The 24,323-nt window shown below is 37.8% G+C and overlaps 3 protein-coding genes across 5 annotated transcripts; 2 read left to right on the forward strand and 1 right to left on the reverse strand.

The window, feature by feature from the left end:
- Positions 1-513: 513 nt before the first annotated feature.
- LOC113742636 (F-box/kelch-repeat protein At5g43190-like) lies at positions 514-2,426 on the forward strand. The gene has a single exon (XM_027270517.2). It carries the CDS (start codon positions 941-943, stop codon positions 2,060-2,062), a length of 1,122 nt encoding a protein of 373 aa, XP_027126318.2. The 5' UTR covers positions 514-940; the 3' UTR covers positions 2,063-2,426.
- A 317-nt stretch (positions 2,427-2,743) lies between these two features.
- Positions 2,744-7,824, forward strand: LOC113742850 (uncharacterized). 2 transcript variants are annotated; one of them, XM_027270856.2, is made up of 3 exons: positions 2,744-3,271; positions 3,370-5,065; positions 5,664-7,824. In XM_027270856.2, the coding sequence occupies exons 2-3, from the start codon at positions 4,019-4,021 to the stop codon at positions 7,149-7,151; spliced, it is 2,535 nt and encodes an 844-aa protein (XP_027126657.2). In that variant the 5' UTR covers positions 2,744-3,271; positions 3,370-4,018; the 3' UTR covers positions 7,152-7,824. The 2 variants fall into 2 exon arrangements, with proteins under 2 accessions (XP_027126657.2, XP_027126658.2); XM_027270857.2 differs by having other exon boundaries at positions 3,924-5,065.
- A 9,163-nt stretch (positions 7,825-16,987) lies between these two features.
- On the reverse strand, positions 16,988-21,386 carry LOC113741882 (uncharacterized). Of its 2 annotated transcripts, XM_027269533.2 has the most exons (7): positions 21,207-21,386; positions 20,808-20,919; positions 20,013-20,080; positions 18,796-18,951; positions 18,524-18,686; positions 17,580-17,726; positions 16,988-17,500 (listed from the first exon to the last, which is right to left on the reverse strand). In XM_027269533.2, the coding sequence occupies exons 2-7, from the start codon at positions 20,880-20,882 to the stop codon at positions 17,474-17,476; spliced, it is 636 nt and encodes a 211-aa protein (XP_027125334.1). In that variant the 5' UTR covers positions 20,883-20,919; positions 21,207-21,386; the 3' UTR covers positions 16,988-17,473. The 2 variants fall into 2 exon arrangements, with proteins under 2 accessions (XP_027125334.1, XP_071903264.1); XM_072047163.1 differs by having other exon boundaries at positions 17,156-17,726; positions 21,207-21,347.
- Positions 21,387-24,323: the final 2,937 nt, after the last annotated feature.

Genomic DNA, 24,323 nt, shown 5'->3' on the forward strand with positions numbered 1-24,323 from the left:
TATTATTAATTTTTAAGTTTGAATAATATATCTTTTTCTATGTTTCAAAAATAATATATTGTTATTTTTTAAAAAATAATTATGTAGGAAATTAAACAAATATTTGATACTTCAAATGCGAAGATATCATAATAATCCATACTTAATTAATAATTCGGAATGTAATTAGTTGAACTCCATAACATAATATTACATAAGTTAAATCAAATAAAATACAAATAATAACAAAATGAATACTAGTTTTCATTGTCATTGCCTTCGAATCGTTCCCAAATATGCTCGACCAAGTCTAATCGAAGTTGATGATGTACTTCTCGATCACGTAATTCCGCATTCCCAAAAAGTGTTGTGTGTTCCCAAAAAGTGTTGTGTGTTTATATAGAATTCTAAAAATAGTGCCATTGGATATAACCGTTGGAAATGTTAAATGTGCTTTGTGCTGGAATTTTACCATTGCCATAGGGCCCACATTCAATGGATTACACGCATCATACATGTGATGCGTGTAATCTCCATGACACGGCTCCAATGGGGAGCCGTGTCATGGAGCGGTGTAATGGCTCCCCATTACACCCCCATTGGAGCTGCCCTTAGCATCTTTGACAATTGATGGATGCAGAGTAGAGTAAATGATGAAGAAGGCATTTCAATTTTCATCATCATATTGATCGGTCCAAAGAACAAATCCCTCTGCGGCCAACTCAGAATTTAAAATTCAAATCACAAAAGGCACAAAGGTAGATTTAGTATTGAATTGAGCGCTCCCATGTGACTGCGAGTCAGATTTTCAGTTCATGTGGTCACACATCCCTATGCAAAAATCCCGCCCTCACATTCACAATGATAAGGGAATGCACCCAGCCCACCAATAATTGAAGTTTGTGCCACATAACATATTGTTGTCTGTTCATTCTTCCTCCGTGCTCTCTTTAATTTCGGTATGTGGAGCAACCTTCCCTTTGATCTCCTAGCTAACGTCTTCTCCTTCCTTTCCCCTGACTCCTTGGCCTGCGCCAAATCCTCCTGCCGCCATTGGCATCAATGTGCTAGGTACTTGGCCACGCCGGAGTCGCCGCGGCGACATCCACCATGGTTCATAGCCTTGCCTAATCGCAGCCGCGGTCTCTTTTGCTGTGCTTCTAATCCAATTGACAACAACAACAACAGCAGTTGGTACATGTTACCACTTGACTTTCTCCCAATCCCAACCCGACCCGTTTCTGCAACAGCTGGTCTAATTCTTCTAAGATCAACTAGCACTACGCCTTTTCAATTAGCCATATGCAACCCTTTTACCAGGCAATTTAGGCACCTGCCGATGCTAAATGTCACCAGGATTAATCCAGCGGTTGGGGTCATGGAATTGGATCCAGGCCATCAATTCGGCGAGCTCAACTTCAGGGCCTATGTTGCCGGTGGCATGTCTGAAGCGCCGGGCGGCGGCGCGTTATACGAGCCAAAGGTGGAAATGTACGATTCGCGGTGTGACACGTGGAAGGTTATCGGATCAATGCCAGTGGAATTTGCAGTGAGACTAACAGTTTGGACACCCAATGAAAGCGTGTACTCCAATGGGATCCTGTACTGGATGACATCAGCCAGAGCCTATAGTGTGATGGGATTTGAGATTGCTACAAATAACTGGAGAGAATTGAGTGTGCCGGTTGCTGATAGGCTGGAGTTCGCAGCATTGGTGCAGAGGAATGGGAAGCTGACGCTCCTTGGTGGCAAGTGTGGTGGTGATGCGTGTATATGGGAGCTGGGAGAAGGGGATGTATGGCGTATGATTGAGAAGGTGCCATTTCAATTGGGGATGAGATTTTTGGGAGGAAAAGGCTGTTGGGATAGCACCAAATGTGTTGGCAATAATGGGATAGTTTGCCTGTACAAGGATCTTGGATCGGGCATGTTAGTTTGGAGGGAAGTTGTAGATGAGGGCAGGTGGGAATGGTTTTGGATTGATGGATGTTGTTCGATAAGAGGCCAGCAACTGCAGAATTTTCAGATTAAAGGACTCCTGCTACATCCAAATCTTGCTCATTCCTCCCTCCTCAATGCATAAGCTTGATTTGTTATTCCGTCGCTTTTTTGTTGGTGTTTCTTATTCTTCCTCTTCCGATAATATCAGTTGTGATTTTCAGCTACATATCAGTTAATCATGTACGATCGAATTCAAAATTCAGGTGCGAATTGCCAAGTTCTTTTTCAGTTGGAAACGTATTGGCGGCTTGGCTCCCGCAACCGCCTCCAGAAGGAATTTTGTAGCCACTCAAAGTAGAATCTTTTGCACCGAAGGCCTCAAGAAAGTAGAAGATACTCGATCATAGACTAGGGAGTTAGTTGTTCACTGTAAACTGTCACTCTCTTCATCAAGCAATAAATTGAGTTCGCCTGCGGGCCTTGATTGGCTCAGCAGTGGTTCTGCACGTTTCTGGACCGGGGTCCTTTGTTTCGAATCTTGTAGTCCGAACACTGAAATCAATTCAATATTTTGTTTTGATAGATCTGAAATCAATTAACATAAGATATTGCAAAATGGTATGATGATGATAATTTTCCTAACTTAAGTGCCACAGTGGTGTTTAAGTTTTACTACTACATCCCAGCTAAATTTACCAATGCAATAGTTAGCCGACCGGCATTATACACGACCGTGGTCCGAAGCCACGAGTCGGTTGGTTGTGAAATTGCTATTTGTCCTCCTAAGTTTGTCCATATCTGTCCTTTTCTTTCTATTACTACTAAAAGATAAATCTTTTAAGGCTTCGACTTACGCTTTTTCTAATGGATTCCGGATGATGTCTTCGGAGGTAAAAGTTAAAACTACTGCGGTAACTCAAGACCAAAAACAATGGGTCGTGGTTAAACTGGTTAGAACGGATCCTATTGCAAAGTCGCCGAAGACCAAACCCGAAACCGGATTCTTTCACCTCCAATCATGAAAGATCGGACCTGTATGTATTACTCCGTTTTACTACTATTCTAACTTGACCTGCTTCATCCTATGAATTACAAACAATATACTTAAAACATAGTACCTGTCAAAATGGACTCTTTATCTAACTACAATAAATGAATAAAATGATAGAGTAGTATCATGTAGTGGCTGACTCATTGCTGTTGAAAACTTGGGCAAAGTGACTAGTGGATTTCTTGAAGCCAGTTTCGTTTTTCATCATTGGCTCGAGGAAGCTAGTCAAAAGAGTTATTCTCCTGAGATATCTGGAGGGGATATCTTACAAGCCGTTTTCGTTTTGCGAGATCTTTTGAGGTAATATTAATTGAACACCCCATGACTGCTTTCCTTGTATGCATTTTGTGATTGGTAGTTTCTGAATTTTTATTAAAATGGGTTCTCTTGCAATTCAGAATGGTAGAGGTCTTGCATATGCTGCGTGTTGGGATTTTTCTATTATATATGATATCAAAGAAAGATCAATTTTTTATGAGAAACATTTTCGGAGCTGGGTTTTGAGTATTTAGGAAAATTTTTTATCTGAGTTACGCTATATGAGTTTGTATCAGTTGAAAGGCTCCCGGAGCCTATGAGCATCAGAATCAGTCGATCAGATGTTGCCAGTGCAGCACTTGGTTTGGTATATTAGCTGCAAAATTGATGTTTCTGATTCTTAATATGACTTTCTTGGGTGGACTTACAAGACCTAATTGCTGGCATATATAGCGGGAATATTATATACTTAATATTTTGAGTGCTGAGGATCCATTTGCTCGGGGGTTTTTCCTATACTCAGAGAATCAGGTTGTGATTGCGGTAGTTTTAGTGGTTTTCAGTGGAAGAAATTTCTTTGGAACATGATAAAGCTGTTACGTTTCTCCAGTCATAACTGCCACTTTACCATCTTCAAAGGATTTTTCCCATAGGTCTGATTGTAATTTACTGGTGTGTATATTTGAGTTGTCAGGTGAGCTCTTGTAGAAACCAAATAGAATGTCTTGCACAAATAATGCGTTGAAGGAGTTCTGAATATAGTGGTGGTGCAGATAGATTTAAGTTGAAATGGATGCCCTGCAAGTTGTTTCCTCCGCAATGCAGATTGTTTCAAGTATGGTTGCTGCTATTGGATCACTAGAGCAAGCATCTAGAAATCTTGATGATGCTCCAAAGAGAATTCGAATCCTTGAGGAATTTGTGTCTGAACTCGAAAATTTGGTCCTCAAAACAAGGCAAAAACACGTGTATAAGCTCCATGATTCCCGTTTGGAGCGCCAAATACAGAGCTTGAATAATCTTATTGATCGGCTGCATCCAAACATCACAAAGGCAAAAAGGATAGTGTCAAAAAGCAAATTTAAGAACTTTGCTAAAGTTGTATGGAACTCAATGGCTGGTGATCCTCTTGCAAAGATTTTGCTTTCGATACAGTATGACTTGAAATGGTGGCTTGAATCTCAGAATTTGTCAAGGGATGTCGAGAATGTTATAGAAAGGACAGCTAGAAACATCCCAAGTCGATTGAAGGTAAACTCAGATCAAGGCTACCCGATATTGGGTAAGTGCTCTTTTGTGCAAAACATGCTGGAGAAAGATGATACTCACCATGTTATCTTAATTGTTGGACTGTCTGGCATTGGGAAGACATGTTTAGCTCGTCAAGTGGCTTCTGATCTTCCATCAAAATTTGTAGATGGTGCCATTGAACTTCGATTTGGGCAATGGTGCAGCAGGGCTGCTTGCAACGGGAACAAGGCTGAATATCAGAGGCGATTGACAAGGAAACTGACAAAATTCCTGGTGCAGATTGGGTCTCAGAAAAAGATGCAGGATGAACACTGCAGAGATCTTGAAGACATTGGTTACTTGCTTCAAGAAGCACTATATGGGAAGAGCATTTTGGTACTCCTTGATGATGTCTGGGAACAAGATATTGTTGAACGTTTTGCAAAGTTGTATGATAACAACTGTAAATACTTAGTAACAACTAGGAACGAGTCTATCTATGAGATAACAGAAGCTGAGAAAGTAGAGTTGAGTAAGGATGACATAATGGAAATAAGCAAGGCAGTTCTTCTACACCATACCTTTCTTACGGAGGATCAGCTACCAGTATGTCCTTCTACCATGTCTTGCACTGTTTTATGATTGCTAAAACATGAGCTGTGTATATCATTTCACTGCTTTTGTGATTTCTGTGCATTTATCGTCATCCCCAGAACATTTGTGCTGTAAATGCTGTTAATCAGCAATGGCATTGCTGGTTTCATGCTTAAACTATTTTAATTCCAAATCCATTACTGACTCAAGCATATCTGATATCTCTGTACCATGACTTCTAAGAACGAATGTTTAATTTTTTTTGTTTTTCAAAGAATGCTAGGACTCTCAAAATAATCAATTAGCTTGTCACTGTTTTTTCTTTTCCTGCAATAATCTTGGTCGATTTCACCTTAATTGTTAAAAACTCAAAACATACAATCCTTGGTCTAGTGGCTAAGGTTGAGGTCCCAGCACTTAGATGTCTTGGGTTTAAAACCCCCCCTCCCCCTCTTCGCCTTCTTGCTTCTTAAATCTCACCCGCCCCTGCTAGAAATTTTTTTTTAATATATGTGCTTTTTTCTGTTCTTTTATAATCTGGTGTTATGGAACTTTGTTTCATCAATAATCTGTTTATTTTCCTAAGTTTTGAGATTTTCTTGTTTCACAGGAGGTTGCTGAAATGTTGCTTGAACGTTGTGGTCACCATCCTTTAACAGTTGCTGTCATGGGCAAGGCTCTTCGCAAAGAAGTAAGAGCTGAGAAATGGGAAAAGGCCATATCCGACCTATCAACATATGCCACATCTGCACCAGGTCCAATTTCATATGTAAATGAGAAAGAAGCTGAGACCACCGTTACCATATTTGGATCACTTGAGTTCAGCCTTGAAGTGATGCCAGAAGACTCAAGAAAGCTGTTTATTGCTTTCGCTTCTCTTTCATGGGCAGAACCTCTTCCTGAAGCTTGCCTAGAGGCCATATGGTCGGTTATTGGGCAGGAAAATTTGTTTCCTCTTACAGTTTGCAAGCTTGTTGAAGGTTCTCTACTGATGAAAACTGATGCCACTTCTATATACCAAGTACATGACATGGTTTCCCTATACCTTAACAGCAAGGAAAATGATTCAGTTATTATGCTTCTGACAGAATCTACTGCTGAGAAATCAGCATTTATCAGTCCCTGGCTTTTTATTTTTGGGAAGAATGCAGTTAAAATAGTTTCTGAGCAAAAGATTGAATCTGCCCTTGGCTCTTCTGAAGAAAAGCAGGCAATTATTGTCTTGGAATCAATTATTCAAGCATTCATGTCTAGCGAATTAATCTCAGAAATTGAGGCCACCAGAGCAAGCTTGAGTAGGATTTTAGGACCCAAGATTGGAGATCTGATGTCTGCTGAATCACAGAGTCTGGTTGCTCTCTCTGCAAAAGCAATCATCAGCATTTTCACGAAAGCTGATTTCTCCAACTACTTGCCATCCCTTGAAACTACTGGTGCAGTTGATAACCTTGCAGATATATTGCAAGTCTGTGATGACCCTATGGTCCAAACTAACATTTCAACTGTCCTAGCAAAGCTTGCTGAGTTTGGAACCCCTGGCACAGTAGATAAGGTCCTTCAGAGAATTCCGTTGAGTCAGCTGGCAGATTTGCTCTCTCCTAGTGCTGAGGAATGGCATGACAGTGTATTTACAACATTGATTTCATTAATGAAAGCTGGAAAATCGAAAGCTGTTGAGAAAATGTTTGCTTCTGAGTTAGATAAGAGCTTGATTAGACTTCTTGAGAATGGGTCTGATGTTACTCAACACCATGCGCTTGTCATATTGAAGTCATTTTATGAGCTTGGAGGTCCTTCAACAAATGGATCACTTGGCCCTGGTATTCTAAAGTTGCTGCCTTGGCAAGCAAGACTTCGATTGGAAAAATATGTGTTGTCAAATCAAAACTCTCTCCCTTCACCAAAGCCACAGACTTTTGATGATATCATCCACAAAATGCTGGAAAATAGTGACAAGCGAATACTGGAAGCTATGCAAGATGTCATACCAATAGTAGAAAAAGCAGGAGAACCAATAATCGGAGACATGATCTTAAGAAGTCTCCTTGTAAAACGATTGTCAGAACTCTTGCCAAGAACAATACCTTTTGAAGGCTGAATCTGCCTTTGTACTAATGAAGCTCGCTTGCTCTGGAGGGGAGCCCTGCATTAAGAAAATACTTGAATATGACATCATTCAAGAACTTGTTAAAATGATGCAATGTGACACTCCTGAGCTACAGGATTCAGCCTACACAACCCTACATCAAATGCTTTTTGCCCAAGGTGGAGTTCTTATTCTAGATCAGATGTTTCAGATTGGACAGATTGATAGGTTAGTTAATTTGATTGAGAGCAAGTCAGCGAAGACCAGAGAGGTAAGCTTGAACTGTGTTCTAGATGTAGTTGAGGTGGGAAATAAAATCTGCTTGGAACGGATGTTTTCTTTGCAAGTAATTGAAAAGCTGGCCAAAATTGAAAAGAGTCGTGGGGGTTCTGGCGCAACTGTGGTTGGGTTTCTGAAGGGTATTAGTAAGTGCAAGCATCTGACAACCGCAGAGCGTTGGGTGATGAAGCAGCAAGTAGTTAGGAAGGCAAGGGCAGCACTTAAAGGCCATAAATTTGAAACCCAAGTTATGGCAGCTATTGATGCTTGTCTTTCTGAGGGTTCTAAAGGTGCCAGTAGTACCAGTAGTAGAAGAAGACACAAAAGATAATTCAAGTCTGTGCCTATAGATCCAACGATGACATGATTATTTTCTACAAGAATATGAAAGATTGGTATTCTTAAATTGGTTTGTGATTATTTCAACCTTAGCATTTTCGATTCTAGTGTGCATAACCTACTGCAATCACGTAGCCACAGAAGGGGATAAAAAAAAAAAAAAAACTCTTCAAATTGTCAGCACAAGATGACTCTGTATTTTGATCATAGATAGAACACTCGACAAAATTCGTATCTTGCATTCGTTTATCCGCTTCCGAGGATGTTTGATTGGGTGAAGTTTGTGTAGATTAGCTCGGATTTGCAAATCAAAGTTCTTAATGGGCATCAAGGAGTGGACTTTGGATATGAAGGGGTAAAATTAAATACATAAATCTAAGGAGGCCTCATTTATTACAACCCAATGTTGTTAGACCCAAAAAAAAAAAAAAATTGCTGTTAGACGGCCAATGTCAATTTGGATTGAGAATACTTCTTTTGCGACTTTCTTTTTGTCTTAAAATTTCATCCGGGCAGGGCTCAATTCAGTGCTTAGATATAGAGGCATCGAAACGGGTGATTCGAATGGGTTTGAGCATATTATTATTGGATAATGGATATAATTGGTTAATTCATTTATACTCATTTAATAAATAGATATGAATATATCTAACTACCCATTTATGAATCATTTAAAATTTTACTTATTTTTTTCATTTTTTCGCATGTTGTTTAACAAGAAATAATGGTATTTTATCATTATTATGTTGGTAAGAAATTCAAATTTATTTGCTCAACGCTCACTAAAAATTGAATATAAGTATATAATTATTCTTAAATTGATATCAATGGATAAAAAACCAAGTCAACTCATTACCCATCAATTAAATGAATTTAATTGGATATTCATTTAGATTCATTTAAAATCAATGGAGGGTTATTGGTATACGGACTCGGACAGATCAACCTAACTAGGGTTGTGATCACGGACCACTCCAGAAGAAGACGCATCCTCCTCCTCCGATTGGCTACTATGTCGACCATGAAACCTCATCCTCTCCCTCTCTCAGTGCACTTTGGCTGCTTGCGAAGCCATGTTGTCCTTAACACATGGCTTAGACTAACTCTATTTAACAACTGGAGTTAACAAGCTGACACCCAGGGGAGATAAAGCATGGCATTTCCTATGCAAAAAACAAAGAGGAATCCGATCTTTTTAATGTAAGATCAGAATAGGATGAGGGCATAAAATACGTAAATAGGACCCGTCAAAGTGGAAATGTAGACAGAAACAACAATTTGTGATAACATCATTACTATGCACAAAGTCTTCTATGATAGTAATAAATACAAGGGATAATATTAGAAACCTCTTTTGAGATTTCTCCCAATATCACTTGACACTTCTGAAGTTTTAAAAATAATCACTTACCTGTCCTAGTAATTGCAAAGAACTATATTGATCCTTATTTGATACATAATTCATATTTCAAATAAATTGAGCTCAAAATTTATTTTTTTTTTAAAAAAAAAAAAAGAAACAAAAGCCACCTTATTCTCTTTCTCCGACAATCTCTCTTATTCATTTTTATGGATGATTGTGTGATTTTTTATTCTTAAATTATAGGAAATTGAAGTTTGTTTATCTTTTGAACTTTTTATGATTGTGATAGACTGAAGTACGATTTCTTTGTTTATTTTGAGTTGATTTTTATAACAATTAGTACAACTTAAAGGCTTGGGCCATTAGTTGAGACGAAGTTGAGAAAAAATATAAGATTTATAAGAAATCGATTTTGAACATATAGAGTTAAATTGGAGCTTGTATATTTATTTACAAATATCTTTTTTATTTTTCAAATTTATAATTTTTATGGTCTATAGATTTGTGATGTTGAGGTACTACTAGCGATTGTTTTTTTTGTGGTGATTTTTCTTGGAGTAAACAAAGTGGTTTAGGAATTTTTTTTTATTTAGCAAAATATGCAAAAGAGTAATTTAGGGATTTTTTAATTTTATTACACAAATAACAAAAGTAAAGGAGGTAAGAGATATTTTTAAAACTTTAGAGGTGCTACATGATATTAAGAAGAATCTCAAGGGTGATTTTTGATATTATCCCAAAATATAAACAAATGATAAAAGATTAGTAAACTTGTAATGGGTCTTTGGTCCTCCAATGCACCAGAAAAAGAAAGAAGAAAAATGCAAACAAATGATAAAATATCTCTAGGAGAGTACAACAGTTTCCCATTTCAAATATATCGTTGGGTAAGTTTCGAGGGATTGATATGATATTGGCACGAACTTAGAAGTTAGAACCAATAACATTGCTCCAATAGCAAAATAATCGCAACTTGCGCCAATAGCTATAAATCCAAAATACTGATCAACTTAACCAAGTTAACTCAGTCAGTAAAAATTTCTACCAAATTAGGATTGCAAATGAATCGAGCTGCTGTCAGGAACACAAGCATACGTCGTCGTTTTAGTGATTCTAGCTAAATAATGCAGTTGTTAGGGAACGATGTCGTTTTACTTACAAAAGTTAGTTGGTCGGTTGTATCATGTTATAAATAAAGGGCTCTGTGAATGGCCAGGGTACCTGAGTAATAACCAAATTCTGTTACATTCATTCTCTCTCTCTCATTTCCTGATTCTCTCTCCCTTTCTCTCTTTCCCTTCCCTCCAATTTCCAAATCTGATAATCCAAGACCCTGACAAAGTGGTATCAGAGCTACCGATCCTTGGTAGCTCCAATGGCGGAAGGAACTCGCCTCAAAACCTTGGAGGAACAGGTGAAGAAGCAAGAAGCAAGACTACAGGAGGCTATGGAGGCATTTCACTCTTCACAGCAGCAATTTCATGCTGATTTTGGCGGTGAGATCAGAGCAGAAATAGAGATTTCCAACAGGAAGTTGGAGAAACTGGAGGTGATGATGGGCGGATTGGAGCTGAAATTCAACTCCTTCCTACAGATGATGATGAACAGAGAAAGGAGTGCTGCGGAGGAAGCTAGAGAAGCACCACTACTACCTACTCCACCGCCTCAACATCGGATCAACAAGAGTGGCGAAAGCAATGGAGACTTCACCAGAAGAGATGAAGGTAGGATCTATGCACCTTTTCCTCCTAGACTAGAGTTACCTCTTTTCCATGGAGAAAATCCGCAAGAATGGTTAAGGAAATGTAATAAGTACTTTTTGAACTATCACATTCCTGAAAATCAGAAGGTAGATGTAATTGAGATGTTTTTAGAAGGAAAAGCAGATAAATGGTTTCAAGGCCTTAAAATGGAGAAGACAGGCCTCAGTTGGACAGAATTTGAGGAATTCTTGTGCAAGAGGTTTGGTAACAAAATTTGTAAAGACATAGTGGAAGAATTTAATAAGATCCAGCAGATTGGGAGTGTTGAGGAATATCAAGAAAAATTTGAGGAGCTCAAGCCATTAATGCTGATGAAGAACCCCCAGTTAGATGAAGGATACTTTGTGTCAAGTTTCATTAGCGGACTTAGGGAAGAAATTAAACCAATTCTCAGAATGTTTAAGCCTACAGAATTGTCTGCTGCTTATGAAATGGCACAGCTACAGGAGTACTCCTTGCAGTTGCAGAACAAACCAGGAAGGGAAGTGCAGAAAAATCTAGTGGAGAATAAGTTCGGCATGCATAAGAGTCAACCTCCAAACACCAATTCAGGCAATCTATATAGGGTTCCCCCTGTTAACCAGCACAAGTTCTCCAATACAAGAAAGACAACTTCAGATAACAATTACAATAGAAGGATTTCGCCACAGGAAATTCAGTACAGAAGGAACAATGGTCTGTGCTTTAAGTGTGGAGAGAAGTACGGCGCAGGGCATCAGTGCAAAACAGGTCACCTAAATTTCTTCCTTGGGGATGAAGAAGAGGACGCTGATTTTGAGGATGCAGTGGGAGAGCAGGATGAGCACACTGGGAATCCAGGAACTGTTATGGAAATGTCTTTGAACACACTGTCAGAATCTCTCAAAAGAAACACTATCACCATCACTGGGCATCTAGATGGGGAGGAGGTGCTAATCCTAGTGGATACAGGGAGCTCTGACAGCTACATTGACAGTGAATTGGTCATTGCACTGGATATTCCTTACCGAATGGTCTCACCCTTCTCTGTTATTGTGGGGAATGGGGCATGTGTAACCAGCAAGGCCATCTGTCCAAGGGTCAAATGGGAAGTTAACCAACACCAATTTGGCTTTGATCTGAAAGTGATGCAACTAAGTGGGTGGCATATTGTGCTAGGGGTAGATTGGATGACTCATTTTAGCCCCATCACGTTTGATTTCCGCAATCTTAGGATCTCTATGGAGTATCAAGGCGAAACAGTTCATCTACAAGGGAGTTCAGAGGATTGTGAGTTGGATCTAATTAGGGGCAAGGACCTTAGGCATTTTATAGAGTATAAGAAGAGATGCTTTGCTATCAGGACCATGGAAACAGCAATGACACCAGCAGGAGCCTCAGAAGGGTCGAGTGAGGAGCAGCAACCTCAGGAAATCAAAGAATTGCTGGGAGAATTTTCAGATGTCTTTCAGCTGCCTGTGTCCTTGCCACCTATCAGGGCGTGTGACCATGCAATTCCCTTGAAGTCAGAAGCTCAACCATTTAAGCTTAAGCCTTATAGGTACCCTCATTCTCAGAAGGAGGAAATTGAGAAGCAGGTTACAGAGATGTTACAACATGGAATTGCAAGGCACAGCAACAGTCCATTTGCATCACCAGTTTTATTGGTCAAAAAGAAGGAAGGCTCCTGGCGATTGTGTGTAGACTACAGGAAGCTGAATGCACTCACCATCAAAGATTGCTATCCCATTCCAAATGTGGACGAATTGCTGAATGAGTTAGCTGGATCCAAGTATAAATCTAAGCTAGACCTGACTGCAGGTTACCATCAGATCAGAGTCAAACTTCAGGATGTGCACAAAACAGCATTCCAAACTCATTGTGGCCATTATGAGTTTCTAGTCATGCCTTTTGGGCTGACTAATGCTCCTGCAACTTTTCAGTCCCTAATGAACCAAATTTTTCAACCTTATTTGAGAAAATTTGTTTTAGTCTTCTTTGATGATATCTTGATCTATAGTAAGACATGGGAACTGCACTTGCAGCACCTGAAACTTGTGTTGAAGGTGCTCAGGGAGAATCAGTTGTTTGCTAAAGCCTCAAAATGTTCTTTTGCACAGTCTAGAGTGGATTATTTGGGACACACCATTTCAGAGGGAGGTGTTAGCATGGATTCCTCCAAAGTGAACAGTATTGTAACCTGGCCTTCACCTAAGTCAGTAAAAGAACTACGAGGATTTCTTGGACTCACAGGGTACTACAGAAGATTCATTAAAGGATATGGGATTCTGTGTAGGCCTCTGACGGAATTACTGAGGAAGGATGCATTTGTTTGGACTGACACAACTCAGAAGGCTTTTGACTTGCTCAAAAGAGTAATGACCACGGCCCCAGTACTCAGGTTGCCTGACTTTAAGCAGCCATTTGTGATAGAAACTGATGCGAGTGGAGGGGGAATTGGGGCTGTGCTCATGCAGGAGGGTCATCCTATTGCATTTCTCAGCAAATCATTGAGTCCAAAGAATTTGGGGTTGTCTACTTATGAAAAGGAATTGCTGGCATTGGTGATGGCTGTGACAAAATGGAGACACTACCTAGTGGGCTACCACTTCATCATCAGGACAGACCATCAATCCCTAAAATATTTGCTGGATCAGAAGTTGACAACAGCAATACAACACAAATGGTTAACCAAGCTTTTGGGACTGGATTATGAGATTCAGTACAAAAGGGGCAGTGAGAATTTGGTTGCGGATGCACTTTCAAGGAGAGCTGCAATAGAAAGTGGGGAGGAGCACAGGACAGGCACTTGCCTGGCTTTAACTGCTGTTAAACCAGTGTGGATGACAGAACTAGTCAAAAGCTATGAGCAAGACTCTCAGTGTCAGGAATTAATTGCCAAGTTGGTATTGGACCCTGAACTCCCAGATCAGTATCAGCTAAGTGATGGTATTATCAGGTATAAAGGGAAGCTCTATGTGGGGTCAAGTAATGGAGTCAGGGAGCAAATTATGGGAGCCTTGCACTCTTCTTCTATTGGAGGTCATTCAGGACAAAAGGTGAGTTGGCACAGAATCAGTAGTATATTTTATTGGCCTGATTTGAAACAGGATGTTAAGAGGTTTGTGCAGGCATGTGATAACTGTCAGAGGAATAAGGCTGAGCACATTCAGTATCCAGGACTTCTACAGCCTCTTCCTATACCTAATCAGGCGTGGACACACATCTCTATGGATTTCATAGAGAAACTACCACATTCACAAAACTTTGATACCATTCTGGTGGTGGTGGATCGACTCACTAAATACAGTCACTTCTTGTTGCTTGTTCATCCCTTTACAGCTAAGCAGGTAGCACAAGTTTTCATTGATCAGGTGTATAAGCTCCACGGATTGCCTGAGACTATAGTTACTGATAGAGACAAGATCTTTACTAGCCATTTCTGGAGGGAACTGTTTCGCTTGGTGGGGGTGAACTTATGTTACAGTTCTGCATACCATCCAGAGACAGATGGTCAAACTGAAAGGGTTAACCAGTGTGTAGAGGCATATTTGAGGTGTATGACTGGGGAATTTCCAAGTCAGTGGAGTAAGTGGCTTCCTCTAGCTGAATGGTGGTACAATTCTGCTTATCATTCAAGCCTGAATGTGACTCCCTTTGAGGCCCTCTACGGCTATAAAGCACTACCCTTACCAATGGGCCCCTACTGTGACTCTATTGTTCCTGCAGCAGCTCAAGCACTCCAGGACAGAATTAGGATTTCGGCCAGTATCAAGGAGCATCTGCTTAAGGCTCAGCAACGAACAAAATATTTTGCAGACAGGCATAGAACTGAGAGGAGTTTTGAAGTTGGGGATTTGGTGTTCCTCAAGCTGCAACCTTATAGGCAGCAGTCCATGGCCATTCGGAAGAACCTTAAGCTGTCAGCAAAATTCTATGGACCCTTTGAAGTGGAGGCAAAAATAGGGGAGGTTGCTTATAAACTCAAATTGCCTCCTGCAGCTAGGATACACCCAGTGTTTCACGTCTCTTTACTAAAAAAGAGAATTGGTCCCCCACAGCAAGTTTCCCCTACCTTGCCAGAATTCGATTTGCAGGATCAATGGCCCTTGATGCCAGAAATGATTCTGAGGAGACGAGCTATTCTAAGGAAGGGAACACCTGTGGTTCAATACTTGATCAAATGGCAACAATTGGAGTATGATGAAGCATCCTGGGAGGATAAGGATTTCGTGGAACAGCAATTTCCTGAGTTCAAGACTTGCGGACAAGTCTGAACTAAAGGAGGAGGCAATGTCAGGAACACAAGCATACGTCGTCGTTTTAGTGATTCTAGCTAAATAATGCAGTTGTTAGGGAACGATGTCGTTTTACTTACAAAAGTTAGTTGGTCGGTTGTATCATGTTATAAATAAAGGGCTCTGTGAATGGCCAGGGTACCTGAGTAATAACCAAATTCTGTTACATTCATTCTCTCTCTCTCATTTCCTGATTCTCTCTCCCTTTCTCTCTTTCCCTTCCCTCCAATTTCCAAATCTGATAATCCAAGACCCTGACAGCTGCTTGCAAGCAGCTCAAGTCGAGCTGACCAAATTGAACTCGAGTTCAAAGTTCAGCTCATTAGCAAGCGAATCGACTAGATTATATATATATATATTTATTTATTTATTTATTTATTGTTATTATTATTATTATTTTAATAGTAAAATTACATATATATATCCATAATATTTTACTATTTGTTAAAAAATATTATTTTATTCATTTTTTAAAAATAAAATGATTATTTTTTTATTTTTTTAAACCTTGAGCTCGACTCAAATTTGAGTCCAGCTCAAGTTCGACCTTTATATTTTGAGTTCGTCGAGTTCAAACTCGAGTTCAAGCTTCATAAATTAAGTTGGAGTTCAAGTTGATTAGACTAAAATTTGATTCGGTTCGACTTGTTTGCACCCGTAATCTGAATGCATATTAGAATAATAATAAACGAATAGCAAGAAGCAACTACAAGAAATACATATGATCTCAACCCTTTTAGGACTAACTCCACTTTGCACACTAAACATATATCACTCTCCTACTTTGCATCTTAAACTTTAATTATGAACGCTTTACACTCTAAGAATACGTTTGATAAAACTGAAATCTGAAAAATAAAGTCTGAAATCTGAAATTTGAATTTTGAATCCATTAAGTTATTGAATTGTTAAGTATTAAATCTAATATATTTAAGTATTAAATCTAATATCACATTCAGTAATAAGTGAATAACTTATCACTTAATTTTGAGAGCAAGTTTTGCCTAAAAAATTCAGTGTCACTTAATTAATTCAGATGTCCAATTTTTGGTTATCAAACGGTCTAAATATGTTAAGATATGATACTATTAAATTTAAGTGTTGAACTGAGTTATCATACAGGACCTAAATACTCAAGTTTATCTCATTTAAGTCTAATCAATAATAATTTTAGCAAAATTAATAGTGGTCAAAACAGCTAAGTGCTTGTAGTTAGAACAAAAAGTAATTAGTGATTAAATTTAAATGGGACAAATTTGAGAGTAGAAAATGAAAAATGTCCAAAATTGAGAGTTTAAAGTGCAAAATGTCCAAACTTAAAGTTTAGAATGTAGAGTAAGAAAGTGATACAAATTTGGAAGTACAAAATGGAGTTAGTCCTCAAATTACATGACAAATGCTTTGCAAAGAGTTGAGAAGGTAAGCTAGGGAATTCCAGAGGAATAAACGTTAAATGTTTTGCACGGTGTTGAGAAAGTGTTAGAGAATTCCAGAGGAATAAACATTCAGTTGCGTAATATTTTTCCTATTTTGTTCTCAGTATTGGTAGCGATCCAAGAAAAGATCGTTCAGTTATAATTGCATGTCACATGATTCACCAAAATCTTAATAAAATGTTCTAAAACACTTCCGAGTCAAACGGTAATGATTCGAAGTACCTTTTACACACTCGGAAATCTCCCTGTCGCTTGAATATGAAGAATATGAAAGCATGTGGTGAGAAGAAGGTAATTTCATGTATGAGAATTAAACTTACTCTAGAGAAAGCGTGAGATAGGACTCAATCGTCATTATACAAACAATTCAGAGTTTCGGGTACAATTATTTAAACAAATATAGAAGCGTTGATTAATCAAATATGTTCAACATCCACAATCAATTAGGTTTAAATTTTACAATTTACTGCTACAATGTGATTTGTTAACTGGAATAAAAAAACATTAAAATTTAGATTACAACGTGAGAAAGTGATATTCTGCAATCTGCATATGTTGCTTCAGTGTTGCGATAACCATATGATGTCAACTAAGATTACGAATGACTATAAATTAAAATTGTTACAAGTTAGATAAAGATCAAAGCTATCAAAGCACCACAATGACCGTTCGCATCTATCTTACCATGTCAGATCAGCAAGTCAAACAAAAGGAAAGTTTCACTTTGAAAAAATAAATTCAGAACACCTTCGAATTCCCTTGGGATTCCTCTTGTTCGCTGCAGGCAGTAACTGATCTATGTAGTCTTCGGATTATTCTCCTAGAAAACAAATTTGTACAAACAGGTACAGCATAAGTTGAAGCCATTCTTGTCCAGAAAGAACCATAATCACTTGGTTCAACCAGTCAGCTCTTCCATTAAGCCCTGTGAACCAGGACACATTATACTGAGATCTTGGGCAAATTATTATACAAGAGTACCACAACATAAGAGTGAAAATTGCCTGGGAGATGTATTGCTCAGCATCAGTTCTTCTGAGAAAAAGAATTGCATGGCGAGCTAAGTTAGCTGACTGATCACTGAGCAGAACATTTCCAATATCCTCTAGTACCCTCACTTTGATGTAGGGATCTTTTGGTGGGACCATGTCCTGGCATTGGCAGAAAGACATTTGAGACAATATGCAGTCTTTTTGAAAGAACAAGTTCACATTGCAAACCAGTTGCAAATTAATCAAAAAATCTGCAGACTTTGCATCAAATCATACTGAAACATCATTCAATGCAAGACACTTGTTTCTTATCTGCCTCCTCGTCCAATCCAAAATGAAGAGAAAATAAGATAAAGCAAGATACAAACTTCCTATCAAAGAAGAATGCATAAAGGGACTTAAGGAGCTATACACATCTCTTCAGGTACAAGAACAGGAGAAATCAATTTCCTAGAATGCAAAATAGCAGCAGGTTGAACTGCTACACCTAAAAGCAATAAATCTTTTAACTCCAGTTTGTGAATGCATTCGTCTTCATTGTGAAAATGCCATCTTCCAAGACTTTAAGGCTAATTTAGTCATAGTTGCTGGTCACTGGATAAGCAAAAGAAAATGCCAACAGTGCAGAATTCAGTTGCATAAAGCCGGCTAAGTTCCTCATACAATTAGCATGTCACTTGGAGAAGTCTCACACGACATTATCATCATACAGAATTAGTTAGTTTGTGCAGCAATACAGTCGTTTAACAATTGCTTAAGATCTTGCTATATTCCTCATTCCAATGAGCCTCATAGTTCCTTAAACAGTGAAATTTCTTAAAAATTTAAGGCTATGGAGGAGATAGGTTTTTTACCACAGCTAATCAAGATGAAGATCATCATATAGAATTAGTTAGTTTGCGCAGAAATACAGTTGTTTAGCAATTTTTAAGGCTATAGAGGAGATAGATTCTTACCACAGCTAAATCAAGATCAAGTTCTGACATATAAGATTGTAAACTTGCAGCATGGTTCTTGAAATATTCTTTCTCAGAGCCACTGAGCTTCTCTTCTATTTCTTCAGGCAGAACTCTCTCAACAGCCCATCCCAAACTTCGTATAGTTTCTGCTCTATTATACCTATGAAGTCACAGATGCAGATGTTATTAAGCAAGATATGAAACCACACAAAGAGGACTCAGAAAAAGTTTACTGAAATAAAAATGGTGAAGCAGATGTATCTACATACACATAAGCCATCAAACAACGCTTGTTGCGGAGTAGAGAAAGGTGGTGGATGAGTGCCCCTGAGTTGTGAGCTTTTAGCAACTGTTTTTCTGATTCTTCTAATTCCTGGTTATTCAGTTTCTTTATCTCTTCAATCTTCTTTAGCTCTTCAATTTTCCTGCATCATATCAATATGATTAATGTTTTGAATTGATTGACCACATGCGCCCCTGAGGCACAAGAAGACCAGAGATGCTATATATCAATGATCTATGCACTTGCATCTCATCCATAGGTGAGAGAGAGAGAGATCAAAGAAACAAGGGATCGCCAGGTGAAGACAACTAAGTACCTTCTTTTTTTCTTTTTCTTTTTTCTAAGGAATATTAGTATAGTTCAATTCAACTAAAGCCAGAAATTAAGCATAAGCTAACCCGCCACCGATTTAATAGTTGTGATTAAATCAAGTTTCCAAAAGTAAGACTTGTTTCAGTTAAGTCATAAGCTACTTTGTGTAAAAACCTAGCCTTTCGACAAGACAAAATGGTCATAAAAGAGAATCTTAGAAGCTTCTCAAGCTGAAGCATTTACTTTTCTAGTTAGAGACCAATGTGTTGGGGCTAATGTGGGATCCGCCCAACAGCCTGCCGGTTTAGGTAAATATCTAGTGCATTCGCCAATGGAGAAGTCATTTTTGTAGGAGAAACCATGTGTTTTTGGGACCTGCACACTTTCTGGTATAAAAAGGAAATAAAAACACAAAGGGAAGAAAGAAACAATAAAGGAATCGGATGATGAAGCCTGCAGTGTATCTGCTTGGAAAAAATTCAATCTATTACACCATTAAACATGAGGCATGATTTTCATCAAAATAAGGACATTATATTACATTGAAGATTCGAATCAAGTAGATTGAAGTAATTCCTTTGGTCTTAAATTGCTTGAAAACTATCTCACTTCACTTTTTTTTTCCTTTTTTTTGGGTTAAAGTATGAAGAAAGGATGAGTTGTCTGGCACTCATGAAAAATGGACTTTTTTTTAGCACAATTACGATAAAAACCAACCAGCAATGCAAACAATCAGATTATCAGCAAAATGATGCTTTCTTCTCTTTATTTCCTTGGTGACTGTCTATCTATCGTTTAGAGGGTCAGAAACAAGAATGAAGATGAAGAAAGTCAGGCAAGGACATCTAAAAGAGGCTGCAGCACATGGCCCACATTCAACAAGAAACTTACCTTATCAATGAGCCAAGGTGATGGAGGTGGCCTGTACATTCATCGATTACTTGGGCAAATAGGTCATTCTGCATGGAGAAAATATCAGAAACAAAAGGTGGACAAAACTCAATCAGCCAACTTCTTGGATAAATACTTCAATTGGGAAGATAAGAAACAAGTTTAAAGTTTCAAAATGAATACCCAACATATCAACACTGATGAGAATAAGCAAAGACATACAAAATTATGTGAAGGAACAAGAGCCAAACAAGATTAGAGCAACAACAACCTACAAATCTATGAGTTGCATATTCTGTGACACAATAAATGAGAGGCAAAAGCAAAGTAAGTCGATGATTATGCAGGCTTCACATCAGAATTCCAAAACTATTTCTTTCTGCTTAAACTAGAAAATGAACTCCATTTGTGCATCAGTTCATCCTGAAATTATGGTCCCACAAAAATCTGTCCGTGAATTTGTATTTCGAACTCTCAGATATATCACCAGCATTTGAGAGTTAATTATCCTTATTCTACTATTTCAGGGACCTGATATGCTTTTCTAGCAAAAGTAAGTGGCAGCACAACAGAACAGTGGTGACAATTTCCAGCTCCAAAGACACAACTAAGCATCGTTTGGGACACAACCAATTGTCCAATTCTTGTTGTTTCAGTTAGCCTATCTTGAAAAAACTGCATATAGCTACAATGACCAGGACACAAACCAACAAAACCAATGCATTTCTATGCAGTGAACTATCAATTAAACCACCCTCCCTTTCGCCCAACATGCCACAGATTGAAGACACTTACATTAAAAGCTGAGAGTTGTCCAGGTTCACTGCTCGCAAGTTCTTTGACTAATTCGCTTCCCTTTTTCCCATACATTCCTCAGGACTGAAAATTAGACGACTCTCTGGTTCAACTGCACCACATAAGCATTTTATCAAACAGGTCCTCCACAAGAATATACTTCTATTTACAGAGTTCACAAGTAGACTGAAATCTTCTTACTAAATGGCACGACAAATTATACAGCTTCTGTATCATATGCGTGAAATTGATCTCTAAACCATATAGATCTATTTCAAAGTCCAATACACTTGTGAAATTTTCAAAAATAGTACATCTGTACATTTTCGCGCGAAAAATTTTGAACGAAAAAAAATAAAAGAGATAATTCAAGCTGAAATAATGAAAATTGATCCTTACCAAAAGAATTATAGAAATGACGGGATAAGCGAGATAGGAAGGAGAAAATTTTGTGATTGGGGTAATTAGCTGTGTTTGTCATGTAGTAATCGGTTATGGCCGGCCGAGGGATGCTTTGGCGGGAAATTTTTGACAAGAGCTTTCAGCTTTAGATCTATTTGAGAATGCATTCCCCGCCCCGAAAATAACATCAAGGAAAGAGTAATTTATTCGGTTGGTCACTAAATTTTTGCGATCGGTCAAGTTTTGGTCACTCAACTATTAAAAAACTAGTTTTGACCACTAAAATATATAAAAGTAAGACACGAGGCCATTCTGTTAGATTTAGCCGTTAAGTAGACAAATGCTGTCTATCCGCGTGATTTCCAATAAAAAGACAGGGTCAATTTAGGAAATTAAAAATAGATCTTCTTCTTGTCAGGGTCAATTTTGCTTTTCCCTGAACAGCTTGGAAACGCGACAATCAAACTCCGCGAGGTTTGTATTTAAATTATTAGTAGTAATATCCGCGAGAGCTATTTAAGATGAACGTTTTCTTTTATTCAAATAATGTTTGCAGGAGGCTAGAGGCATTAGTGTGGAATCTAGGGATGTGGGAACCAGCATCTCAACCCCATCAAAATTGAAGAGTAAGAAGAAGTCGGAAGCCTCTTCCACTCAAACGACATTGTTCTCAGATACGAACGCTCAATCTGCAGAGGGATCTCCTTTTATGGCCTTCAAATTCATCTTGGGTGTGGCACTGGTTTCAGTGATTATTGGCATCATTATTGGGAAAATATACTAAGCTGGTAGGGCTTCCTAGTTATGGATTTGCTTCTGAAGATGGAGGAATTCAATTTTTTTTCTTTTTTTTTAAACAAAAATCGTATTTATGGGTTTCTCATTTGTAATAGTGTAGTGAGAAAGAAAAACCAATTTTTTGGCTAGCATGCTATTTATGTAGGAGGTTAGAGTTGGTTTGGTTTTGGTCCAATGGGAATTGGTTTTTTTAGGATAAAGATCCCCTAGCTGTGCGTTACCTGTATTGCATTTTGCAGTAAAAGAGAGTTGGTTCTCTGTAATGAAGGTTGATACGGTTAGTTACCCCAAGAATAAGTAAAAAAAAAAATTGTTGATGATAACTGGTAGATGTGAATTTGTTGTGTTGAGAATGTTAACAGTCAAAAAGATAGATGGAAGAATTGAATCATCTTCATAGGAGGAATAGGAAGAAGAAGAAGTGAAAGATGGTAGTCTGAGGCTCTGAGGTGTCAAGGAGTAACCAAGGGGCTCGTCAACAAAAAAGGACAGGGAAACTAGAGTTAACAGATTAAGAAAAGGGTCGGATCAATGCCAAGAAGAAGATCTATTTTCAACTTCCTAAATTGACCCTGCCTTTTGTATTGGAAATCGGGTGGACAGACAGCATTTGTCTACTTAACGGCTAAATCTAACAGAATGGCCTCGCGTCTTACTTTTTTACATTTTAGTGGCCAAAACCAACCTTTTAATAGTTGAGTAACCAAAACTCGACGATCGCAAAAGTTTAGTGGCTAATCGGATAATTTGCTCTAAAGGAAATAAATGATACAGGATAAGGGCTAATTTTTCAGAATATTTCCCAAAAACAAAAATTGTGCTTGGATTGGAGTGTTTTTCAAAAATAAGTTTTTAAAATAAAATGTTAGGTTAATACATTTAAAAAATGCTACTAAAAGCATCTAATCCATACAACATCAAATACAACTTATAAAAACACCAACAATTTAAAAAATAATGATATACTACAAGTTATAATGGTATACCTTTTCATAGGTCCTGCTCAAGGGTTGGGTAATTTATATGAATCTCAATACGGGTTTCTCTGTGTGGTTTGTAAACGAAAACTATAAAAAGGCAAATAAAAAAACTTAAGCCAAAAACCAAACTAACAACGTCGTTACCTCTCCCATCTTGGGCTAATTTCTGAGAATATTGCCCAAAAACAAAAAAAAAAATCCAATTAATATGACTCTAACATAGTTCATTTTCCAAATTATGCCTGTCATGTTGATTCAGTATAATAGAAAATAAAAAATATTTTTTTTAATGTGACCTAGCACGCTAGGCTACAAATAGTATGCAAAATCCAGTTAATATGGCTCTAACATAGTTCATTTTTCAAATTATAATTGTCGTGCTGACAGAAAACAAATAATTTTTTTAAAAAAAATGTGTTGGCACAACAGCCTAGGTGTAGCCTTTTTTTTAGCCAAATTACACTTTACCTCCCTATAGTTTAGTATTTTTTTTTACATAACTCCCCTATAGTTTCAAAAGTTATACAGAATCCCCTCATGATTTGGATTAAAGTGTTAAAGTGACAGAAATGGTCATTCGTAATGAAACTTTTGAAAATGTCGAAATTACTCTTATAAATACATGACACACTAACCCCATATGATTTTATATTTTACCATATAACCCCTTTATGATTTAATACTTTACCATATAACTCTCTTATGGTTTCTAAAATATATACATAATCATCTTTGATTAATCAATAATTTTTAACTTTACATAAGGGTATTTTTGATATTTCAGACGATTCCGTTATGAATGATTATTTTCATCACTTTGATATTTTAATCCAAGTAATGAAGGGGTTATGTATAATTTGTAAAATCATATGAGAGATATGTAAAAAAATACTAAACTATAGGGGGTAAAGTGTAATTTGCTCTATTTTTAACACTTGGAAACCACATCAGTTGAGCACATTTTTTTAAAAAAAATTAGTTATTTTTTGCTTTGCTAATTCAGCATGGTAGGCACAGTTTGGAAAATGAACTGTGTCGGAGCCATATTAACTGAATTTTTTTGGCTCCATTTGAATTCTCCTGTTTTTCAAATACAATATCACAGTAATACACAAATAAAAATAATTTCAAAATATTTCATCCATACAATATATTAAAACAACTCTCAAATATACCAAAAAATAAAAAAAAATTAAAATTTTGTAATATTTTCCACCTATTATCACCAATCCCACCCCCCACTGCCACCACCATCTCATTCTTCGTTTCTTCTCCCCCTCCTTCTCCTCCCTCTTCTCTCTCCCTCTCCTTCTTCCTTCTCTATTCCCCTTCTCTC

The sequence above is a fragment of the Coffea arabica genome, chromosome 4e (assembly GCF_036785885.1).
Source record: "Coffea arabica cultivar ET-39 chromosome 4e, Coffea Arabica ET-39 HiFi, whole genome shotgun sequence".
NCBI classification, from domain to species: domain Eukaryota; kingdom Viridiplantae; phylum Streptophyta; class Magnoliopsida; order Gentianales; family Rubiaceae; genus Coffea; species Coffea arabica.

Bases quoted from the DNA above. Each gene is read 5' to 3' on its own strand.
- LOC113741882 (XM_072047163.1), bottom strand. From the start codon at position 20,882: ATGTATGGGAAAAAGGGAAGCGAATTAGTCAAAGAACTTGCGAGCAGT. The intron at 20,081-20,807 runs GTAAGTGTCTTC...TTCTCCATGCAG, and splicing joins GACAACTCTCAGCTTTTAAT to AATGACCTATTTGCCCAAGT. The intron at 17,727-18,523 runs GTAAGAATCTAT...TGCCAATGCCAG, and splicing joins TTGATCTTGATTTAGCTGTG to GACATGGTCCCACCAAAAGA.
- LOC113742636 (XM_027270517.2), top strand. From the start codon at position 941: ATGTGGAGCAACCTTCCCTTTGATCTCCTAGCTAACGTCTTCTCCTTC.
- LOC113742850 (XM_027270856.2), top strand. From the start codon at position 4,019: ATGGATGCCCTGCAAGTTGTTTCCTCCGCAATGCAGATTGTTTCAAGT. The intron at 5,066-5,663 runs GTATGTCCTTCT...CTTGTTTCACAG, and splicing joins TTACGGAGGATCAGCTACCA to GAGGTTGCTGAAATGTTGCT.